The sequence below is a fragment of the Zerene cesonia genome, chromosome 13 (genome assembly GCF_012273895.1).
Source record: "Zerene cesonia ecotype Mississippi chromosome 13, Zerene_cesonia_1.1, whole genome shotgun sequence".
In the NCBI taxonomy this organism is placed as follows: domain Eukaryota; kingdom Metazoa; phylum Arthropoda; class Insecta; order Lepidoptera; family Pieridae; genus Zerene; species Zerene cesonia.
In genome coordinates this window covers 5,310,165-5,335,462 of record NC_052114.1, presented here as the reverse complement: position 1 = coordinate 5,335,462, position 25,298 = coordinate 5,310,165, and the positions used below count along the sequence as shown (strand labels likewise).

The following is a 25,298-nucleotide window of genomic DNA, read 5'->3' as shown; positions in this document are numbered from 1 at the left end:
AATATATAAATAATATAGGCAATATGGAAGATATGAAAATTTACTTTCCGTATCCATCATACCACGGTGATAAGGTAGGCAATGGTGGTGGAGGATTATTTTTGCTAAATTTACCTTTTGGTTTCTCTTGCGTTGTGATTTCCGTACTGATAGGAATTCGATCGCTGTTGCCATAATCATTGCTGGGCGTGGTACTTGGAACAGCCGTCGATGAAGGCATTGCTTGCGAAGAGGATGCGGGTAAATTCTCAGGCTCTACATGCTGGCGCCTAATTGTTCTATTAGTTTTCCTATTTTTATTACGGAAACGCATACGCCGTGAATGTGGTTTAGTTACCGTATCTGATACGTCTGGTATATTGGTTGTTGTGGCGTATGTCGGCATAAACCTCGTCGTTTCTGGTTTACTTGTAGTTGATCTCGAATGTAACCAATGTCTACGGAAATTCCTAATTGTCTTAACATTTGGCGCGGAAGTACTTGTTGCAATAGAAGTTAAAATAGCTTCTGTCGTTGGTGGCAGGATTTTTTCTTTGGTTTTTGGATCATCAGATACAATCGGAGTGTTTTCTTCTCTTGGTATCACATATTTTTCAGTATTTTGTGGTAAATTATTTGAAATATTTTCAGTAACTGTGTCCTGTGGAGCACTTTTGATTTTTTTAAATCTTCGAATTATATGTCGCATACGCTTTTGTTGGGGTATATTCTTTGAAACAGGAAGCGATGTCGAAGTACTTAGTATTTGATCATTATTCTTATTAGTGTTATATTCGACTTTCTGTAAATGTTTAGTTTCACCATCATTTTTACCTGTCGGTTCACGATGGCTGTTGTCATTTGTTAAGCTTATTTTTTTATTTGTAGTTGTCATGGCGGTTGTTGCCGGAGTTGTTGTATATTTTTCTGAAGTTTGTTGATTATCTTGATGTTTGACTTCTTGAACAGTGGTTTGGAAAGCTGTGGTTTCTTCGGGTAAGGGTTGAGGAGTTTGTGAAGAAGCAGCATTTGATGCAATCAATTCGGGAAAACTACCAAATTTTCGAAGACGCATAGGAGGTAACTGATCTCCTTTTGTAATCAATTTCGGTATTAACGCCGATGTTTCAGTGAAACTTAGTGGCAAATTAGAATCGTCATTATTATTTCTTCTTTCGGTTTGAGCTGTTTGTATTGATACAGGAGTAAGATCTTGTTCACTCAAATTTTCGAATTTTCCTAATTCGGTAAGTATGAGAGCATCTTTAGCAAGTGTCTCTAGACTTTTGTTTTCATCAAATTTGTTTTTTCTGATATGAAAGATAGTCCGTTTCGGTACAGGTTTTCTTACACGAAAGTAATGTTGAACGCTTTCTTTTCTTGCCTCTAATTGATGTGGGCTTTCTCCATCCCTTGTTTGTTTATAATTAAACGTAAGCGTAGCTTCTGGGTTCACTTGATAGTTGGGATCATATATCTCATCCATCAAAATTTTACTCGGTCTTAACATTGGAGGTTCATTGTAAATATATATTTCATCATCACCATCATCACCATCATCGCCATCATCACCATCATCACCATCATCAACATCTTCGTCATAATATTGGCCTACACCTTCATCTGCCCAAATAGGCACAACAAGTAACAAACTAATAGTTAATATGTATAACTTCATTATTCTGAAAAATAAATATAAACATCAATTCACACATAGTCAAACAAATAAATAAAATTTATCTAATGTTAATGAATATTGTCAATGCATACCTTGTGATGTCTCCTTCAATCTGATGGATAAAAATGAATTTAAGCTCTTTTATTGAAAGACAAACTATTAATTACTTAAATACTTTTATTGCAACATGTCGTCATTTACCTAATTAGGGCTAACTTGTGACATATAATGATTTTAAATTAAAACATACTTGTTTCCTTTAACTACGTTGGATCATTAGGTAAGTTGTATAAGATTATGATCAGTGTGAAGTATTATGAAATCATTAATTCATAAGCATATATGTAATTAGTGAATGCAAAACAGGGCATTTGTGCAAAACTATTCTATTATTAGTTCTAAGAATTATAATAATTAAATGTAATTACAACTTCACTTACAAAAAGAGCCATCGACAAAGTAAAACATGATTAGGAAATATGTTATATTTTTATTTATATAGTTATTGGAACAAGTCGTCATTCAATATTGTATAAATAAGACATAATCCTCTACATAAAAAAAACACAATGACAAATTATTCTCAATAACTATTAAGGACAACCGATTACATAGGTTAAAACAAGTTATACATAGCACCTTGATTCATGTTATTAAAAGCAAATTAACTATTAATTTATATAAAAATTGGACTCTTTGGCTGCATTCATTTGTAGTCCTCTTATTGCTTCTTCACCGCTTTAGTTTTTATTTTAATTTTAAAGCAATGAAGATAAAATTGTGTTATTTTTGCCAATATCTTTTTTTATACATACTAATATTTTTATTTGTAATTGATATGTAATATACATATAAATATAACATAATGAGATACTTATTAAATTAGACGTTGTAATGGCACATCAATTATTCGTGCCATATTGTGACGTGTGTTCACGTAATTGTTAATAAATAAATTTTAGTCAATAAGTAATGCCTAAGCGTTATGGCTAAGAGGTCGTTCGAGGATCAATCGTTTTGTCTCTACCGATATATTTTAAACAATACTGATAGTAGGTGGTAACTAAATATCACTTTCATCATAATTATCAATCAATTGGTCTAGGATCATAAGGAGTCGCGTCATGACCAACGTATCTATTGTTTTTGCGAATTTGAAATCCTTGTCCTGGCGCAGCATTATAATAAATAACGCGTCGAATACCAAAAGGATCGACATAACCAAAACTGCCGATTCTTTCATCCGAGTTTTGTGTTTGTTCTTCATGGTATTGTTTAGGAAGATAATAACGGAAACCATTTCTTCTCAATGCTATTCCATCATAGCTTGGGAATTGTGGCGTGTATCCATCTCCCAGCCGGACTCCAGGTCTCTGCCTGCGTATCCAGTCATCAGAATGTCTATAGGAGTTGGGATTGAAAATATCAACGTGTTTATAAGGAGTAGTATCACTTGAATAGTATCCGTCTATCGCGTTCGTGTTTGTTACATCGTAGTCAAATTGATTAGGCGTTGAGGCAGCTTCATCTGAAGTGATAGGGGGCACTGTAGGTCTAAAATTATAGGAAGTGGATGTATCGATGGAATTTGGAGACACTTCAACCGTAGGTGTTGATGATGGAATCGGTGTGGGGGTAGCTGTGACTTCTTTTGGGTAAGATTGGGGAGGCCTCAAAGTCGTTGAGGGATATAATGGCGATTTTGTTGTAGTACTAAACCGTGGCGTGCCGCGATTTGGATGAGGTGCTGGAGCTGGTGTTATATTGAAACCCGAATCTGTAGGTGCCGTTTTAGCAATTTTTAATGACTCCTGGAACAAAAGTTTATAGTTTTACGTTATACTTTGCATACTTGTTATTAAGTTTCTTTTTGTATAACATAATTTAGTAGACTTACCCCAATAGATCGGTCACCTACGTAAACGGTTTTAGATTTATATATTCGGTATCCTTGGTCATCTGCTATGTAGTCTTGTAAGCGCAAATATCCATCAGCACCCACCCAACCTGTTGTACCTGGAATCCCAGATAAAACAATGTATAGCTATTTATTTCTATTGATTGTTCGAATCTGTTTTTGCTTCAACGATACACATATATTTAATAATTGGATAGACAGATTTATAATTCATGTAAGCTTAAAATTTATATAGTACATAATTAAGAAGACAGTGGCACCGACTCTTCCCTATGAAGGTAGTAAGTAAGTAGGGTATATTAGATAAAAATTCATAAAAACTTGTGCAATTGTAAATTCAATTCAATTTGTTATTCACCTTTAGATACATGCTTTCACTTATAATGATATTGGATATGAATTCATTTCCTTATTTAAATAGGTATTGCACATTTTACTAACCTACAACGGATCCATCCTTGAGCCTCCGCTCTTTTCTATATTGTCCGTTGTGTGTCTGGTACAAGAAGTAACGTTCATCATCTTCATCAGTTTGAATGTGGAACTGGTCAGGGTCTTGCTGTGCGCTGTAACCATCAAGGGCAGCCAACGCACTGCAGGCGCACATCTGTTTGAAAAAAGATAATTTGAAACATTAATAAACGAGAAAACTTTCCATTCCGTAGTGACATATGACAAAGATTTTCATATTTTTGTACAATCTGCTCAATTTTTGATTTGTATCCACGAATTATAAAAATTGCTGGATTTGATTAATGCTTTAGTCTTATTAATAAATGGTTTAAAAGGCGTGGGAGTTGGATTTTTTAGTTCTATAGTACAACAGTATGTTTGTGATGCCAAGGACACACAGCTTGCTATTTAGTCTTGTCCCGAAAATGACTAACTCTCTTTAAAGTAAGATTGCTAGACGAAAATTAGTATGACGATAACATGTAATGCATTTTCATTGAAAGATTCTTAATTCCATTAATACATACACATTAGAAACTTATTAAGAATTATATTTAAAAAGTACCATCCTCTTAAATATAAGCATGACGACCTCACGAAAGAGAAAAGAACTTGTTCATTCTTAAATTGCATCAAATCTACTGAAGATAAACAAATAATTGCTAATTCATGTGCCTGACAATTTTTCTCGGCAACTCTTAACTTCGGCTATGGCCGTAATATTTGCTAATGCTTTAACGTCGATACCGATGTTACCGATATTACAATTAGTTAGTTACAATGAACATTGAAGGTGACGAATAAACACACTAGAATAACAATAATAACAATCAGCAGTTGACACACGATGGTTTAGCCTCGGAGACATACGTGGGCAGGTAACTAAGAACTGAGGAAACATTATGCAGGCATTTTTTCTACGGCGTCATTAGGAAAAATCTATATGAATCATTGTCGTACCACTATTTAAAAACATCATTTTATAAATATATTGAACATGCAATTTAACAAATTATGTTTTTAATAGAGCACCGACATATTAAACAAAGAATCAGACTCACGAATAACTCACTAAATTAGTATTGACCTTACCAATAAAATAATTAAATAAAATACTTTAAGGAGATACTTTGTTAGAGTGGTATTTTTTTAATACAAGCTATCATAACTTTTGTGTGAAAACATTCTGGAAAAAACAGTGGTTATGCTGTAAACGAGCAAGAACCGAGCAGGTCCATATGAAGGTGAAAATTTAATATATTCTATTCGTTGGCAATGATGGTCGAAACCAATAGAATCCCAATAAACTTCCTAGACCTCTAACAGCATACAAATTATATCAAATAGTGAGTCATTTCATAACGATTTGCTCTAATAAAAATCAGGTAAAAAATACTAATCCAACATTTTCTTGAAACGTGCAAATATTTTAATTAAAATAATTAAAAGCCTTAACAGAAATTTGAGAATGGCCTTCATTGCTGACGGAACTAGTTTAACTTTAAGACACGTATCCATCAAATTGTTAAAAATAAACTATACATTATTGCTGTTGTTTTATTTCTTTTTTGTAAGTATCCAATCAGATTAATTTAATGTTCTGAAAAACTGCTTCTCAAATAAAAAATGACGTGTATATATATACTTTTTTTTCTTTAACCACCTACTCATAATTTGTTTAATTACCACGATAGTCTATTTTTTATTACATTTACATAATTAACATATAATTAAAAAGTTGTTTTCTTAATTAAACTGCAGATGATACAATACTAGTACTTGAATATGAATTGGTACATATCTGAACTTTTAACGCGGTAACCTATATCACTGATAATTTACCGAAGGATTTATGTAATGTTATTATTATACAATTAAAGGAAGTGACGCAAGGATTATTAAATACTTACAAAATTGGAGTATGTGGTATGACAACATAATCAGTCATCGGTGGTCCATTTATGGACCTTGTACTGGCTTGGATTTGGTCAACGATATAAACACACGATTCATTATGTGACTCATGTATGTTGTACAATGTAGGTACACTACGTAATTAAAGTAGTACGTATTTTAACTTGCAAATATTTGTAGCCTAGATAAAAGTGCCAATTGTCCAGATATCTCTGTCTTTGTGTACACAGCGACACGGAATTGCTCAAATATTACTTTAATTAAACGTGTATCCTACGGGCATACCCTTAGAATATCGCCATCTTCATTACATTTCAGTAGTCATAAATGTTGTCATACTTTTTTGCCACGCTTTAATTAGTTTCACCTGCGGAAATCATTTTCCATCAGATGAACCGTCTGCTCGTTTGCCTGCTTAGCTATAAAAAAAAATATATATATTTGTATGTAACCGACTATTCAGACTTGATTTTGACCCACTTTAAACGGACGGATTTAATTCGTAGTTTGTAAACTTATCAAGGGTTGGTAACAATATAATAATTTCACGACCTCATTTTATTATCCTGTTAAGGGTCGCCATTCTACGAGACCCATTTTAATTTCTTGTTATGATAACAGCATTTAACTGTTAATGGTAGCTGACCATACGAGAACGATGGTTATATTGTTTAATATAGCAAAATTTCAATATATGTATCAGCACAAATGTTGAGCATTCAAAATTGATGTTCGCCAAATAGCCGCAATAAATATATGTGTTGGCATTTTTTTAAAACAGTTCCATGTTTTCCTTTATCTTATAGCGAGTAAAATGTTTAACTTAAATTCATCCTCTCGACTTACTGGAATCACGTTTGGCTATGCTGAATCATAAGCATGATGTGGCGTAGCGATAGCGCTACTTGGAATAGAATTAGCTTTTTGCTAACTTTTACTGCGATTTAGCTGACTTTGTATGCCTGTCGTTGGCTTGTACACCTACATAATCGAGCAAGATACTTGTTACATGACGTTGTAACTAATCCTTAAACAATTGGCCATGGGAAACGCATATTTGGTTATGAAATTAACGAAAATATCTTTATATGAACATTCATAAAAAGTTTATTCTATAAAAACCCGTCACTACAATAGGACTTCCGTGTAGACGGTCACACTTTTTTGTGTACGACTTACTTGATTAAAAATTAATATTAATTGTAATTTAAATTCTGTCTTAATTAGATTGCCTGCGTCACTGAGGTATGAGATCATGAGTTTTGCCGGTGGGAGCGCTAGGTACTCGATGCCTGTGAAGGCAATTGTATTGAGAGCGTTTAGTTGTTAAGGTTGCAGTTTCATTGGACCATGTCCAATGGTGTAGGCGATACCCACGGCACTGTGTGGGCTTAGGGCGCGCAAATCCGCATTGCGCACAAGAACCTTGAATTATCGTAAATTACGTTGGTACATGATGCACATTTTTGTATATCTAATGACAGATTAATAAATTGGCGTTCTTGATTTCCTTACGAGTAGTATATCCAACCATACAACCATATACTTAATACATATTAACTATATGGTTGCGAAGTGTGTTTTCCAATAATTAGTAGAAAAATTATAACCGAATAGAGTACCAAATATACGAGAGACAAATCAAATCACCGTATATGGAAAATTTAACAAAAATATGTATATCAAATAATTGGGATGTTTTAGAATAAAGAGTAATTAAAGTTAATGGTCCTCGAACTTATTTTACCTAGATTTTTAAAATTAAATATAAAGTCAAGATTTCTTCTTTATATGTGAATTTGTCAAAGGCATAGCCCGTGTAATTTTGTTTCATGTTGTGCCTGTATTTTGACTAATCAATGTTAATTCGGAGCCGATATGCTTCAATTTCAATCAAAGGCTTGGCAATTGGATTAGTTTAATAAATTGTAACATAATACCACGATATCAAATTTTTGTTTGGAATACACATTTTTTACAATAACTATATAAATATTATCGTTACTATGATGCCATACACTATTAGTATTTTTGTTGCTGAAGGTTTGGTTTCAAATTTTATTTATTTATTTATCCGTTAAGGTAATGTAAACTAACTGTAAATCACCAATGCTTTAGAGTGCAGATGTGGAGGAAAACGCATTGTGCGTTAACTTACTTAACGACCGCTCTCTTCGCTACATTGAGTAGTAAGTACCGTTGTGTTGTTGCAATGATCCATTATGTATAAGAATGTATTTGTATTAAATTCTTAGTCTTTTTCCATTATACTAACATTTTTAACATTCATTAGCCACGAAGCTCGCAGGAAGAAAGACAAAGTAATTTTATTTCTTCCTACACCTTAAAAAGTTATATATAAAAAAATTAGCATCTTGTAATGATAATTATATATAACAATAAATGATAAGCTATCATACTAATCAAAAGATATAATTACGTCCCGATTCGTGAAACAACAGTCGAGAAGAGATGTATGCGACGATATGAGTGAGTTAATGGGTTCGTTCCGCACACAAGTTCCCCGGAAACAATGAAAGTGATGCCCGATACAATACGCAGGTGCTCAGTTCTCACGCGACGAAAGCAGTCGCCTGACGTAATTGCATGTCGACGCTATGTAACCTTGCTGAAGCACTGTCACGCGATTATTCACCATTAGAATATAATTTTTCGTAAATATAAATTACTTAAGTCTCATCTTATCTGAAGATTTGAACCTTGTTGGTTGTTTACACGGTCAACAGTTTAAGGTTTTTTTGATAAGCGTGTGTGAAAGATTTGTTTTATTTTTTACATAAGACATATCTTAAACAGAAGGTGGAAGCACGTTGAGAGCGCTAAAGAACCAAAATAATATGCATACGTAAAAGTAGATAGCATTTTTGAAAACTTTTGCGTTTTCGATGCAAGGATATGTATAAAAACCACTGATATCATAAATGTCTCTGAACAGCTGAGAAATCTAAAACAGCTTCTGTATGTCCAGAAGAGATATAATATGATAATAAAAGAATATAATTACCAGTAATTCTGAATGTTTAATATTCTGTCTTTGTATTCAAAATAAAAATATATACATCCATCTATCTTTACATGATTTTAGGCGAAAAAATATGATTCATGGTATTACTAGTATCTGTTTTAATGATCGTTTTTCTGAGCTGTGGTTGGAAATGACCAGGTGGTTTCTGAATCATCCACCTTCGCTACTAGATATATATTCCTCTAAATGGTTCTTAAACTTAGTTAAGATAAATTTTATGTTATAAATGTAGATTTGTCATAGGTATTGAACTGTTATAAGAATTTAGCCCAGAGTCTAGAAGCATCTGCTTACTGCTTATGTTATAAGTATAAATGTATAAACAAATAAATATAAACATTGGCCCATTTATTCACATTTGTTTTTAAGTGTAATAAATTTGTTTTCAATTATTGATTGATTTTTAATCATTCGTAAATACTTAAACACTTATAAAATCGAAAATTAAAATTATTGAACAACATATAACATTCAGTCCATAAATAAAATTAATACATTATCTCTTAGTTTTTACTCTTTTAACATACATTGCATTGCATTTCATTACTAACATTTCGTATACTTCATTCTGTAACAAATTCATTGGCTTTCGAAATATAGTTCAATGTAAAATAGTTTTTGTGCCAACTCTTATTTATCGTAATTTATTCCCAATCGCAATTTGGAATGGTATACGTTCCAATTTAACCTAAATTATTTATATTACTAATGTCTATTTTGGGGTTTACAGTTAGAACAAGATTTGTAGGTACATACTCGTATATATAAAGTAAATGAATATTATTAAGATTCAAGTCGTGTGCAAGATCACACGAGAAAACATGCTAAGGTAAGGTCCGGTAATAAATTCGATGTGTCCGATCGGAAATCAAATAAGCAAACACCTGATGTATTATTACACAATACTTTTGCACAACATACGCTTTGGCATGTGCCGAAATGCACTTTCTAATTTTATACCGGACGGCACTATATCAATAAGATGACTTAAGGTTTGATTGAATATTTTAGTTATATTTAATATTTCGTTACAACTTTTTACTTCAGTTTTTAAGTAAATAATTTTATAATATAATGTATACAGTTTTATTTGGAATTTAGAGTTTATTAGGTATAATTAAATGAAAAAAAGATGTGTGATGACAAAACTTATGCTATTAATTTTTGCTTCATGTCATACAAACTTTTCGCCGCGGATTCTGCGGCGACAGTTCGAGGGACGGAGGGGTAGTGTGGGGAAAAACATTCCTCTCCGTTCCGGCGAGTTTGTCGGGATAAAAACCTATCATTTCTAGAGTCTAAAACTTCCTCTGTATCAATTTTTCATCAATATCTGTTCACTTGTTTAAGCGTGAAGAAGAGACAGACAGACATACAGAGCTTCTTTCGCGTTTGTAATATTAACAGAGATAACGTTCTATTATAAAAGGAAACAATGGAAATATTTGAAAAACTAAAATTACATCAGGAAGCAGGATAACCGTATAGCTCTAATATATTTAATGTTTTCTTGTGATTGTCGCTACCGTATCCAAATATTCAAAAGTGATTAACATTTTTTATAACACAGTTAGACTTGTAGTTTCACTAAAAACTGTTGTTAATTAAAGATTAAAAAGTGTGTATAATTAAATCAATAAAAATTCATTAGTTACTTTTAAATGCCTATTATGAAGAATATATAAATAATAAATATAGAGTAATAGGAGTGTTACGATAGTAGAAAACCAGTCCTAACACTCGAGTTTCTAAATAGGGCCGCTCACCGTCTAATATCATCTTATGCGATATATGTTCTACAACTTTCCTTATTTACTAGAACAGGATTCAACTATTAAAGGTTCTTAAACTGAAGATTATTCGAAGTATGTGAAATCTCACATCCCGCAGTAAGTTACGGTAAGACTAAGAGCCATGTAAGGATATTATTACGAAGGATAGTTGCGATCGCTTTCACCCACGCGGACGCCAACCTGCGATATGAGGTCAAAACGTTTCGAATCTTTACGTAAATGAAGTCGTGACCCGCTTAGATTTTAAAGGATATTAGCAACTATACTAGTAGGTAAATGTTTTGCCGAATGTAATTATTAACTGTCTTACAAAAGCTTTCCGTGTACTGCCACAAATGTATACCAATTATATTATTTGTAATTCTTAGTGTTTATGTGTACTGGTCACGAAGGTATTAAAATATTTCTCAAATAAATAATAACAGTTTTTTTTTTCTTAAAATCTTATACAAATCATCGTATAAATAACTACAGATCTCTGTAAGAATTTTTGGTCGTAGATTATATTAGAGTAAATATGACATCTAATACATGAAGAAGAATAATTATAAATCACATAATATTATTTCATCATCGTGCAATGAACAGATGAAAAACACATGATGATTGAAACAGATATCTTACTGTCCATCATCATCATCACATGTTTTCAAAGTATAATATAAGAAATAGCTATACATCATAACGAAAATAATACATACTTCCTAAAAACCTTGAATGACATACATTCACAGTTGGATGAATGTTCTTAACAAGGTTCGTCAAGTATTGTTATATTCAAAACAAAAGAGCCTCCAAAACGGTCGTTCTAGCGATAACATTATATCGCAGAGCCTAGAAAATATCTTGTCATTGTTGATTGAAACACAATATTTTGAATTATTTTACTAGTAAGAAAATATATATTAAAAATTTCGCGCTATAATAACGTATTGCGCTATTATCAATAATGTATTAAATTATATGTGCATATCGTATAAAGTATTAATAGCGCGAATGATGTAAATAGTACCAGAGCAATCTGTTTCTGAACGTAATCATTGAGCGTGTAAATAATCCATTGATTAGCAACAGTTTTATTAATTGGATATTTGTGTGAAGTGTTATTATGTACGAGTGTATTGTGTAACCGTTTATGCATATTATGATTACATACGATAATACGTTTTTGTAAATGAGCTGCTATTTACTATGACTCTAATTAAATAAAAAAAAATCTCTATATAATTTAAGAGCGTAATCTTGTTATTCGTCATCTAAATTAGTGGTACGTAGATACGTATCCGACGGTGAAAAAATTTTCGTGAACGGTAGAGTATAGATACTTGTAGTATGTGGAATTCCCATTTAAATTTGTAATTATTAATAAAAATAACAAAACATAAATTTTTCACACGATTTCATAGAAAGGAGGCGGTTACCAATTCGTTTGTTATTTTTGTGTTTGTTACCTCTCAACTTTTAACTGGGTTATACAATTTTTATGATTATTTTTTCTTTTGAAAAGTGGTGCCCGTCATGTTAAATTATTTAAATTTGGTATAGTTCTGAAATTTTTAAGACGGTTCAGTTAAATATAATCATTAATTATTTAAAAATAAATTCTGCTGCAGGTAAAGTCTATTACGAATATTTGTTTCTTGTGTTCCCAACCATCTATTCGCTTCTCATCAAAGAACAGCTTCCTTTAAGACTTAGAACTGCGATCTTCCTTTATGGGAATATAATGTCGATGCCGGTGATAAAAGCGTTTATAACATTGGTTTCGATTATGTTATTATGGGCGCCGGGATTCTAAGAGGTGGGTGTAACGCTTAGTGATTAATCTACTACCGACGACGCGGCGGTGAGATTGTGGGCGCATCTTAATAGCAGCTCACTTGTATGTTTTGTTGAATGAACGTGGGTAATTTTGGCAAAGACCTCGGTATAACAATCTATTGTTACCCTGTTTCTTGTGTTGCTCTTACTCACTTGCAGCAAGGTGAACTTTAAAACGTAATGAATATGTTCTTTGTTTAATAGTTATTACTGGGATATGTTGTAGGTAGATAACGTCTAAATTTTTCTTTGCTAATTTGGAAGTATTTAAACAAAACTAATAACTAACATTTTTATATGTAGTCTTATTTTTCAGAGCATAATATATGAAATACCTTAAGTTGTCGTGTTTGAACTGAATATTATAAAATAAAAAGATAAAATTTGTGTTTTTTGTTGTAGTAGTCTTCTGTAATGTGAGTAAATCTTCGTCCATATTTTTAGGAAAAGCATATACTGAAGATAATAATTCCTCAACATTTCGTGAAAAAAATTACAATGTTCTTGCTTTACATCTCAATATTTGTGTCTGTAAAAAATTAATTACTGTTAATTAATACGTAATGGTTTGTCAGAAAAACTATTTAATTATAGGTACACGCTAAATATTCTCCATTCCGTGTATAACATTTTACAAATAATTCTTCAAAAACATGATTATTTTAGGAATTAAGTAGGTAGTTGTTTTTCATTAACATTATTCCATGATACATTTTCTACAACTTTATACATAATATTTACTTTATTGTAGTTAATTGTAAAATAAAAAAATATAATATTTACTTCAAAATAAAGACATACTTCAAAATTATAATGAGGTGTATTTGTGGCCGTCATTGCTAATACAATTTGTCGAATGGTTCACATTTTTATAGTTTTCGTTCTAGGTCGCTAAAGATTTCTCACGATAAATTTATACAATAATTTATGAACTAAAGTAGCTAAATAAAGCGACAATGGAAATAATAGATACTGTTTTTTTCTTGTAGTTAAAGAAACCTGTAACGGCTGCGTTAACTGCTACCTAATTGTTGACATCAAAATGTGAGTCAAGCTAATGCTATTCTAAGCTATTTATGCATGTAATCAAAGGTATGTTATATAAATTGATAATTTAATATAATGCTCTGATTATTTACTCTAAACACGTACAGAATAATAAACAAGTATTTGCACCTAGGCACTATGAATAATAACATGCTCTACTTAATACGTAAGATTTTCCATAGCATTTTAAGTATGGATTACTGAATATGTATACTGTATACGTAAGAGTATAGGGACTAAAATGGCATGGCAATGAAGGGTATATCAAATTTGTGAACAATGTCGCTTATCTTATTTTTCATAGAAATGTCTTTTATTTAATAAGAAGGGAAAGGTTACTACGCCTTAGTTGAGAATTTCAAAATGATCTAATCGCCTTTCTTTATTAAATTTGCATTTTTGCTTCTGAACGGAACCGAGGCTGTGAATGTAGTATATGCAATCACATATTAGACATTTAACTTATCGCCCATATACTTTTTTCCAAATAACAGATTTATAACGAGACCAATAAGAACTTTAATATTTATGCACAAATCAATGGACAAATAGAATATGAGCTTTACAAATCACGGATCGTTTGTATCTTTGTGTTACAATGTATACTTTGAAATATTATACATTATGTTTAGATATGACAAACGTACCTGAGAATTTTATCATAGATTCATTTTAAATAACAAGGATAACCATTTCATTAACATTGTATTGCATATAGGTATATAAATCACAATTTGTTGTATGTAATATATGTGCATACGAGTACTTTAAGTGTTATGATTCAAAACGAAAAATGAACATGTGGTGATATATTGTAGATAATAACAGAATGATTTATAGTTATGTGACCTAGACCGAAATGCAATCATCATTGGTCGTCAATTTCATTTGAAGCGATGGTGTGCTTATAAATGATATTTATCGGTCTTTATACATGATGTTATTTGTAATGTTGAACCATAATACTATACTCGTTCAGCTATAAATTCCTAAAATTATTCTTTATTGCCTAAATTATAAAACTATAAATTTACTTTATTTTTTTATTTGGTATATTTTTATTTGGTATATTAAAATTTTTGGTAATCAGATGTGTTTAATACCGACAATGGGAATCAGCCTTCGGAACAATAACACTCTATATTTAAAGAAAGAAATAAACTTCATATAAGTTTAATCTGCTATTAATGGAAGTTTGTAAAGTAATCCTTATTCATTTAGTCATATTGTGCCGGATACAGGATATTTAGTTATATGACTTTCGGTATAGGATTAGTCATATTCTGTCTTACATAAATCTATGATTTTGTAAGCAGGTCAGTAATAAATACCATAGATTCAAGTTTATTATAAAATTAGTGGGTGTATCCTAATGGTCAGCGTGAGAGTGTCAGAAACTTGCGAGTCACAGCGCTAACTAGTAGGGCTGCCGCTACTTGTAAAATATACCTACGTATAACATCATATGAAATAAAATAAAGCCGCTTCTGTCCCTATTTAAGCTAAGATAAAAGTACCCAGTTGAGTATAATGTGGGTTTTTAAAAGGTGATAATGATTCCACAGGTTTTTATGTAAATAATATGCATAATTCCATCTGTACGACTCTTTTTTATAAGTAAGGGGTTTTGGTTAGTAAATAAACGCTGCATACGCTGTACGCAGCATTTACAATTGGCGCAGTTAATACTTATTTATATTTTATATAGTTATGAACACCAATATTATTTTCGGCTGTGTATTAAACCCTACCAGCACATGCGGTCGTGCGTTACGCAAGATGTCGGTTAGTGGCTCGATAAATCGCTCTACATTGGCTCTTTGTCTTATCCAGCGCTGCGTACTTGTAAACCGGCCTCTTACCCACTTGCTTTTGATCCCATTTCCAAGATTTTTAATGTTTATTTATAACTATAAATTGCAGTTACAGAACGTGTTGAAATTCATAAAATCTTTCGTGTCGTACTTCATGCGAATGCATTTGGGCTATGCTTTCTTGTTTTGTTGTTAAAGCCATGGTAACAAATGTCATGAATGGTAATAATATTGTGGGACAGGAATTTAAATTTTTAAGTTCCACGTATTTTTAAACGGGGTTTATAGGTGAAATTTTTATGATTCTCTGGCCCTTTATACTACATTATACGAAGTCCCCATCAGATTAAAATTATCGCTGGATCTATCATACCAAGGCTGTATAGCATTTTTTTAACATACAAACGCTGAGTGTGTATGACCGCTATGTTCTTAGAGCCAGGATACTGTAACAATTCGGAGTGCGCATATTTTGATTAAGAAAATTAAAATTACCCAATCAATTACGAACTTGCAAAAATGTGCTTAGTTTACTTTAATGCAGTATTTGCCTCATTTATGTAACTTCTTTAAAAAATCTATTGCTTTTTGCATCATTGCTCTTATGCATTGCGCATATTTTCTACGCTTCTCTAAAATTAAATTAAGTGCTCGTAATCATTATGACAGAGTCCGTTCTTTGAAATATCGGACAAAATGTTCTAATAAGCTGTTTTCGCAAGATCGTATGAAAAACTTCTTTATACCAAAATTTTGTAAGGAGCACAGATTACTAAGAGAGTTTTATGATTTATGTGACGATGCAATACTTTGATGTAATGTTTGAGATTTCTTACAAGACGGGAAATATAAAAAAAACATGTTCTCTTTATCAAGTGGAATGTGGAGTAACTTCGTCAAGTGCAATATTAACGAATAATATTACTCCATACAAGGATTTACATAATTACTGGTAATATTTTTGTAGACACAAACAATTCAATATGTGACGTTTTATCTTTACACTTTATCAATTAATAATTTTTACATGTATCTTTATACTTATAATATTAGGGAAGCTCGTGATAGGAACACAACTTATAACTCTAAGACGGCATAGTGGATTTTGATGATTTTTAGATGGTTGGATTTGTCTCCACCTGAATTACGATAAAACCTCCTAACGTATATTAAATAATTCCAAATATCCTCTACCTGGGCAAATCCGGGGCGACCAGAATATTCTACATAAAAGCAACATTATAATATTATGTTACGCGAAAAACTAAAAAATACGGGCTGATGAAGATGATGATGTGAAGCAAGCAAAGTGAATGTAGCTTACATTATAACATAAAGATGGTCAAAAAACTTGTACATGCAATACATACTGTATTAATACGGTTTATTATTTAATGTAGTACGTTTAAATTCTTGTTGTTATGAACCGAGGAAACAGACTATAAAAAGTCGATTTTAGTATCGTACGTAATTGATATAACAATTGCATAATAATTATTATGTCCGTTGGAATATGTAGGCAACCAAGTGCTTGAAACTTCGTCCACTTTCACTGGCAAAGCGATCGAAAGTGACTTGGTGAACTTAATAATCGTAATAACATTGCACCACGGTCCACATACCTTTAGCTCATTATATAACAGGTTGAGGACAAGTAAGGGCTACAAGAGTAGAGCTTTTTAGTTAAATGTGTTCCTTGACGAAACTGTGCATTTTAAGTGCCTTCTATAATATTTTCCGGTGGAAAAGTAATGAATAGATTGCATTAGTCATGAAATTTCGTTCTGGAAATTCCTTTATATGTTATTTATAATAATTATTATTTTAGTAGGTATATCTTATGAAGACAATTTAAAATACAGCAATCAAATTCATCATCATTGTTTATTGGTATTGATGATGCTGACGGCAGAACTAACCTACCTTACTAGGAACAATACGTACAAGTATTCATTGTTATGATTTTGTTGTGGTTTTACGCCTCGTTTTAAGATTATTTATGAATAGAAATGATGGAGGATTAAGGTATTTCCAATAATAGGTACTTTGATTATTTTTTCATGATTTGTTTTTGATAATTAAATTTGTCTTCTCCCTTTAGTAGTTTACTTGTGGGGGCTACACACAATAATAATTGTTCCCCACTTTATGTGTATGTGGTTATATGTTTGCGTCCATTTATTTCACTAGCTTCATAAAGAATAACTTCTAAATTCAAGCAACATTTGCCAATGGTATTTGTAAAGTGTATTATATAAATTGTCTCTCGTATCATGTCTCAAGAACTTAACCAATCTCGGTCGTTGTAAACTGACCTCATTCTACCGTATAATTCCTTGCAAGCCTGTTGCCCTTTTGCGTAATAGCAGCGGTACACTTTTCCTCCCGGTGGCTCGTAATGCTCTATTCTGCGAGTAGCAGAAACTTCCCCGGAATACCCACACCAGGAAGTCAGACAATTGTAGTCGAGGTTCACTAGAAAGGTACCGGTTTTTAAGAGTACGTTAGATTTCGTTTTTAATGATTCCTTTAAATTATGCTCATCATTATACGGCACATATTGATTGAAATCACATGTAATTCTTTTGTCTTCACTCTGTTCGCATATAAATTCATCCTGCGAAAGAATGTTGGCTTCGTTCGGTCGCACAATGTTCCCAGTATCGACTAATTTGGCGTGAGAATCCGTCTCGTCCTTTCTATGGCACACACGCGCCCCGTCCGAGTACAACAAACAGTCAACAAAATAGAACACTTTGTTTGGTATATTGTTTGATAAAAATAGTAACTTATCTATGTTTTTGAAGCTTTGATATTTTAATTTTTGACATGTGTACTTTTTCCCTTCTAGAAAACAAAACCTTAGCTTTTGGGCCAGGTTTGATATTTGTGTTATTGAGTCAAGTTTAATGGGATCACAATGCAGGGATGAACAATTATAAAAACTTGATGGTTGTATTGTTGGTATATACGGTTCGTGTGAAGGAACGTTTACGTCAGCCGTTTTTCGAGTTTCAGTCGCTTTGCATATTTGATTTCCCTGTAAAAGATTTGATATGATCATTTCATCAAAAAACGATATAAAACGAAGGAAGAGTAGTTTGGTTTGATTAAAATGGGTTTAGAATTAAACAGTCCGGATTAAAGGTGGAAAAAACCATGTCAAACAATTATAGCATACCTTTTCTATGATGCAAACTACGTCTTTATTATAGTGCTGAAAAATATATTATTTTTATTATTATATCATATTTGTGGTACTGATACAAATACTTTTATAATAAAATATAGAAACATGATGATAGTCTGAAAATATACATTTTTTAACATATGAAAATCATCATATATTCAAAAGATGGTTAAAATATCTCACCGCAAAGATTTTACGTATGAAACACTGAGTAAATATTAAAAATAAAAACGTTAAATTCATATTTTTAGGTTCCATTTTTAAGATAAAAACAACATTCGAAAAGCCTGAAGTGGCTTTTTATTATCATCCGCTTCATTACCTAGAGATGTAAAATGCTAATTTAAATATTTCTCATGCGTATTATTTGGATTTTGAGTTGAAGGATTACGGTATGTTTAAAACACAGAAGTAAGGATTTAGATCGAAGCAGATTAACTTTTCACACGATTACCATTATTTATGAACAAAAATATTTTTATTCTCTTTTAAGATTGTCGAAAAAATCGCATAAATTATTACAGCATTTTTTCTTTTCATCTCCTAACCACAACTAAAACTAAAATGCGACTCTTTCTGTACATTCTTTATCTAAATGTCTTGTAGCATATAATATGTTCATAGTATACTTACAATACTTAATAAAATTTTCGCAACTTCATTTTAGAATATTTATCACACTCTAATGCATTGTTGTATGCAAATGCAGAAACTTGGTAAACACCAAGTTTATGTATTTTTATATATTGCCGCAGCGGAAGCTGGCGTGGTCTACATAATTTTGCACTTCATGCATTTTCAAAAAAAGATCGAGTAAAAATTATTTATAACTGTAGATGCGTATATATAGTCAACTATTTATGAACTATTTGTAACAAAGGAACTCAATTTAATTTTTAACAATCCATTCAATTACACTGTAGGTATTTATTTTATTAACCACAGTTACTTCATATTGCAGTCATTCTATTCAACATAAAAAAAAATACTGAACCGAAATGATCTACTTACTGTTACTGTTTTATTATACATATAGGAATAGATATCTACATATACGAGTATCTGATTATGTCGACCGACTACAGCCCAGTGAATTGCGCGTAAGTGTTAATCCCAAGACATTCTATACCTAGTGAAGAAAAACTTTAGGTCTGATTATTGACTAGTCCATAAGGAACATCGACTAGCGAATTCTATTAAATTGTTTACAGCTATTAATAAATATGTATGTTGGTGAATCTTATTTTCATTTAAAAGTAATATATAAGTACTTACCAATATCAGTAGCTCTTGTTTATACATTGTTCATCACAACCGTATTGAGCACCGTAGTATCTGTGAAATAATTGGTTATTTATTAAGTCGCATGACACTATAATTACACTTAATATATGCGCTACGTCTAGGTTTTTTTTATAAATAGGTATACTATTAACTTTATCCATAAAGTGTCCTAAGGTTTAAAGTTCCATTTAAAAAATAATGTTTTGCTATGTTTAAAATAAGTTAATAATAGACTTCCTATTATAATAATGCTTTTCATAGGGTTGAATAGATGTCTTTGAGTAATAAAATTTTAAACAATTTATAGACTATACTCGTATAGTTGTGTTTTAATACGTATTGATAAAATTAAGATTTGTGAAATATCCTACCCACAGTGCCCTTAATTACGAATGCTTGTTATCCATTTAGCTTCACGTAAGTGTCGTGTGCTCCAATTTACAAGGTAACTTGTAGGTGTTTTGTATGTGTGTTAATCGTCGTAACGATCATGTGTTTGCGATGAATGCACTTCGTCATGACAAGAAATATTCGTGACATTGAAAATGTAGGTAACGATCAACGCTACAACCGCTTGTATTAGCGACATAGATATGCTATTGTATTATTTTGTTATTTAAATTGTATATTTCAACTCATATTTAATGTAAAAATTGGTTAAGTAATTAATAGAGTTCATTTTTGTTTATTGTATTCAAGAATCAAGATGTACAATTTTGCGAAAATATTGTGAAAAATATTATTGTTGTATATATTTTTATATTTAGATACATAACAATTAATGTGACCGCATAAATAGAAAGCGATATTGAAATGATAGTGAAAAGGGGAGCATCCCGTGCATATAAATTACAATCGGGGCACAGCATAAGAAGGCGTTACGTATCTGAACAATAACTGTGTACCTTAAGATGTCAGCAACGTAAAAAAATTACTATTTCATAGAACTAGTAAAACCTTATAATATATATTAATTTTATATGTTATAATATATATTTATTTTTAAAACAATATGGCATATTTAAACATACATAAATTAAAAGTATAAATAAATGTTCACATCTATACTAATATTATAAAGCTGAACAGTTTGTTTGTTTGTTTGAACACACTAATCTCAGGAATTACTGGTCCGACCTGAAAAATTATTTTAATGTTAGATAGCCCATTTATTCGGAAGGCTATATATGTACCACAGGCGAAGCCGGGGAGGATCGCTATTTTCAAATATGATCATTACACAATTTATGGTAAACTTTGAATTTTATCTTGTAAACGGTCATAACATTAACAGTCGTGTTTTAATTATATGAGTTGAAAGTATTGTTTTCACCGAGTTCGTAATTTTCTCAGATTCTTATTATGTAATGAGAACCTTTGTTACGTTATATTATTATGTTAAAATGTAAACGCATTTTGCACAATAATAAACTTGCGTCGGAAAATGAAATGAAATTTATTGAACATAAAATGTGATCCATATTTAGATATGTTTGTAAAATACGAGTACATTACATAAAGACTAAGGCAATCACATGGAGTATTAATTAAATACTTCAGTAGCCAAAAGTAGATTATAGCAGCACATAGTATATTTTACGCAATAATTCGCTATCACAACCGCCGAAATCAATTTGTCTGAATTAACTAGATGACCATTTCATCATTAGAAATTGCTTGAGTAATATCATGTTTTGCTATATATTTATGACGTTAAGAAACGCGGATAAGTAATTCAATAGGTTGTCAGCAAGAGTTGTGGTTTACTTATATTATTATGTACCAAACGTTTTGTAAATCTTTTGAACGAATACACCATTGCCTAGTATTAAACTACTATTTTTTTCTTCTTAATGCAACGTTTAAATATTGGATCTAAGCCAAAATTCTTGATCGAATACGAATATTACAAATCATTCAATTTGATTCTTGAAAGTATTTAACTATATAGAATGCAGTGATTGGCAAACAACATTGCGCTTTATTCGGCTTTTTTTTTTAATTTTTTTAAATTATTTTTTTTTATATTAGATCAAGCAGACATTTGACCACAGGTCTACCTGATGGAAAGTAGAAGTGATCTAGGTGGTGACATGTCTGCTTGAGAGAAACCTATTCACTCTCGCCTTGAAAACATCCAGATTATAACTATATGCTAATTAAGAAAAAAATATTTATATATCTCACCAAAACATGCAATATTCGTATCATAAATATTATTATATTGTATTTTTTATGTGATAGCGGGCAGAGAGGTAGCGGCTCTGCGAATGCGCGAATAGGGGAAAGGGATAAGGAAAGGATTGACAACTGGAAAAGGTGAATGAACCGGGAAGGGTGAAGAAAAGGTAACGGGCCTTTGGCTCCCCTACTCGTCGTATGAAGCACGCTACTATTTAATGCCGGTCTTTTATGAGGGTGTGGTACTATCCCGGTGCGAGCTGGCTCATTTTATATCGAAGCGAGCTCGACTCCCACAATGAATATTCTTTGTATTGCAGTTGATTTAGCTTACGATACACTCGTAAAAAATTCTTTTGCAGATATAATTTTTATTGGTATAATATAATATAAGCATCTGATCCGTACAAAAACACAATAATTACATCTGTGATACTAAATCAACTACTCAATCTAACTCATATTTTTGTAAAATATATACGGGTTTTAATAAAATACACGAAAGCATTACACCAAATAATACCCACTCATTACATATTTTTCCGTTATATATTCCACAGATGTGATTCCATTTTCGGAAATTATGAACATATATGTAAATAAGAAAATACTATCTCACTAGAGAATCTGTTTATATTAATAGAGTGGGCGATGCACAGTTAGTGAGAACATTTAATGATCTTGATTTGCCTTTTGCGAAATAATGTGTTCATTGACATCAAAAATGCTTCCTTAGGCATAGTTCTACCATAGGAGATGTAGACAATGTTTGTACGGCTGAATTTGTCATATTTTATTGATAAAAGTAAATAAATAGTCGGAATAATGGAGGCGTTTTCATATACTTTGCATAATAGTATACAAATTATGATTTGAAAACTGTTGAGTCTAAATTTTTTAGTCTTCGTTTCATTTGGTTTACAAGTTAAATTTTCTTGAACGTAAATATTTAATTTACTTTGCGCTTAAATTGTAATCGATTATTTGACAAAAATGTATGAACAATTATTACAAACTCAAATTAATTCAGTATCTACAAATCATACAATGTAATTGAGCGTGTCACAAACGCGCGAAAAACTTATTGTTTCCTACATTAACCAATAATAACACGTTCGATTAAGACTCCATTTCCCTATATTATGCCTTGAGTTAAATAATAGGTAATCAATCAATTAACGAACTGATTTAACTTCCGAACGTATAACAATTACAACAGTAACTGTTATAGGTACCTTTCTTCTAATCGTTGTACAGATACTGCCTTATGAATAAGATTTTATTTTATATGCATAATGACGGAAGAACTCTTACAATATTGAAAGGAATAAAAAAACTGTTCATAAATAACCACAATATTGTAATATATCGTCGTTATTGTTCATTAATGTTGACTTTAAACCATTGATACAAAAAATATCTATGCGTTAAACTGTTGTACTTTATTCGGGGTTGATTTAACTTCATATTTGCGTATCTTCTAGTGGGTATGGGTACCTGACATATAGATTTAGTTTTGGGAAATTATTTTTAATTCATGTATTAACGAAAGGATTTTTGTTTTAGTATTTTAGTGTTCAGAAGTAACACATACTTGTTTTTCATTGATTACAAACTTAATTGTTTTTGGTAGCTACATTTTATGAAGCCTTTATTGGGGCGACTGCGTATTCATAACAATGTTTAAAAAAATGTACCCAAATATTCAGTTGCGAAAAATACTGAGGTTTAGATGCACCTTAATTATTCCAAATATTTAATCACAGACCTATTTAAATGAGTGTTGGTATGTGCAAACAAAGATGCTGCAGAGACAAGGTTTGCTCGTCTTTCAAGTAATTAACTCATTAGGTTTTTTTTGTAAAATAAAGCGGTCAAGTGGAACGGTTAATCGTGCGTCAACGTCACGCCATGTCTTTTATTACTTAGATAAATACTCGTAATTGCTAATTATTGGGAGACAAATAAAGGGAACCCTATTGAATTTAACTAGGATTCAATCATGATTAAAATTCACTATTCTAAATAAGGTGTGAATGATTGAAGAGATAGCTATGAATTTGAATGAAATTTTTAATTTAGAATTTATCTTGCTAGGTGCCACTAAATGATAGTTGTTTGATTTACGATTAGCTATCGGTAGGTTGGTTATGACCTCAGTATTTCACGTATGATTAATTTTTGTCCTATTATAGCACGGCTACTGTAATCATTCATGTAAGGTCACTTCATAGTCCCGCAAATACAAGACCTTCGCATTTCAGTGGAGTGACATAACATGCGCTAATAGTCACAGGTCCATTTTTATCATTGACGGGCAGGGTCGGTTTGATTATGCGTGGGAGTTGAAATTATACGAAGGCTTTATAGGGTAAGATAGTTGCATGATAATTATACTGTATGTTATATACAACGCATTTAAAATGGTCAAATGTAAAATTTGATTTTGTATATAGTTAAAAATAAAGTTGCGTTGATTCAGCGGAGACGCTATGTAATTATTGTTTTGTGCAGTTATTATTTATAATTATTAATAGATGCGATTTCATATTAAACAATTGCGATCATATACAGATGCGATTTAATACTACTATGGCATACGCCTGCAATAATAAGGGATTAAAACATGTTTAAACAAAACGTTTATAAATAGTTTAGGTGCTAATATTACATTAAAAAAATACTAAAAACTTGTAATTTTTTATTATAACAAATTATTTGATGATATTATGGTAGTCGCAATACGGACTGAACTTATAGATAAGTGTAACAATGTTGTTAAGTATTTGTTAGGTAAATCCGTAACCATAGTGCATAAATGACATAAGTGCGTATTTATTAATACCAACCTCTTTAGAGACCAATTCTTTTTCGTTTCAACTAACACGAAATATAGAACGTTATATATGTTTATATTCACAGGGACAGTTTAAATTTGAATTTTACGAAAGTAGAACTAACACTGCTATTGTAAGCTAACAAAGAATATTCACAGCATGTTAAAGAGAATCGCAACAATGGGAAATGAGGTGTGTCCTCAATACTTCCATTTAAACAAATTGTTAGAACAAAAAGATTAAGAGACAAAACGTCGCGTTCGCGATCGCATCGGGTTTGGAGGCTTGAAAAACAAACGCGTGTTGCGCACGCGCCGGTTCTGTTGAAACTGCTTCGGGTTTC

General features: G+C 31.5%; 3 protein-coding genes across 3 annotated transcripts; all 3 read right to left on the bottom strand.

Moving 5' to 3' along the window:
• Nucleotides 1–40: 40 nt before the first annotated feature.
• LOC119831282 (probable serine/threonine-protein kinase dyrk2) lies at nucleotides 41–1,489 on the bottom strand. The gene has a single exon (XM_038354583.1). The coding sequence runs from the start codon at nucleotides 1,487–1,489 to the stop codon at nucleotides 41–43; it is 1,449 nt and encodes a 482-aa protein (XP_038210511.1).
• Nucleotides 1,490–1,819: 330 nt separating this feature from the next.
• Nucleotides 1,820–25,298, bottom strand: LOC119831040. Its single transcript, XM_038354265.1, has 5 exons — nucleotides 24,968–25,298; nucleotides 19,929–19,988; nucleotides 4,017–4,182; nucleotides 3,555–3,673; nucleotides 1,820–3,468 (listed from the first exon to the last, which is right to left on the bottom strand). Exons 2-5 carry the CDS (start codon nucleotides 19,953–19,955, stop codon nucleotides 2,746–2,748), a joined length of 1,035 nt encoding a protein of 344 aa, XP_038210193.1. The 5' UTR covers nucleotides 19,956–19,988; nucleotides 24,968–25,298; the 3' UTR covers nucleotides 1,820–2,745.
• On the bottom strand, nucleotides 17,372–18,672 carry LOC119831041. Its single transcript, XM_038354266.1, has one exon. The coding sequence runs from the start codon at nucleotides 18,525–18,527 to the stop codon at nucleotides 17,742–17,744; it is 786 nt and encodes a 261-aa protein (XP_038210194.1). The 5' UTR covers nucleotides 18,528–18,672; the 3' UTR covers nucleotides 17,372–17,741.

Coding starts and splice junctions, on each gene's coding strand:
- LOC119831282 (XM_038354583.1), bottom strand. CDS start 1,489: ATGTTAAGACCGAGTAAAATTTTGATGGATGAGATATATGATCCCAAC.
- LOC119831041 (XM_038354266.1), bottom strand. CDS start 18,527: ATGATCATATCAAATCTTTTACAGGGAAATCAAATATGCAAAGCGACT.
- LOC119831040 (XM_038354265.1), bottom strand. CDS start 19,955: ATGTATAAACAAGAGCTACTGATATTG. Junction 4,183..19,928: donor AACAAGAGCTACTGATATTG/GTAAGTACTTAT, acceptor TTTTTCAAACAG/ATGTGCGCCTGCAGTGCGTT. Junction 3,674..4,016: donor CAAGGATGGATCCGTTGTAG/GTTAGTAAAATG, acceptor CTGGGATTCCAG/GTACAACAGGTTGGGTGGGT.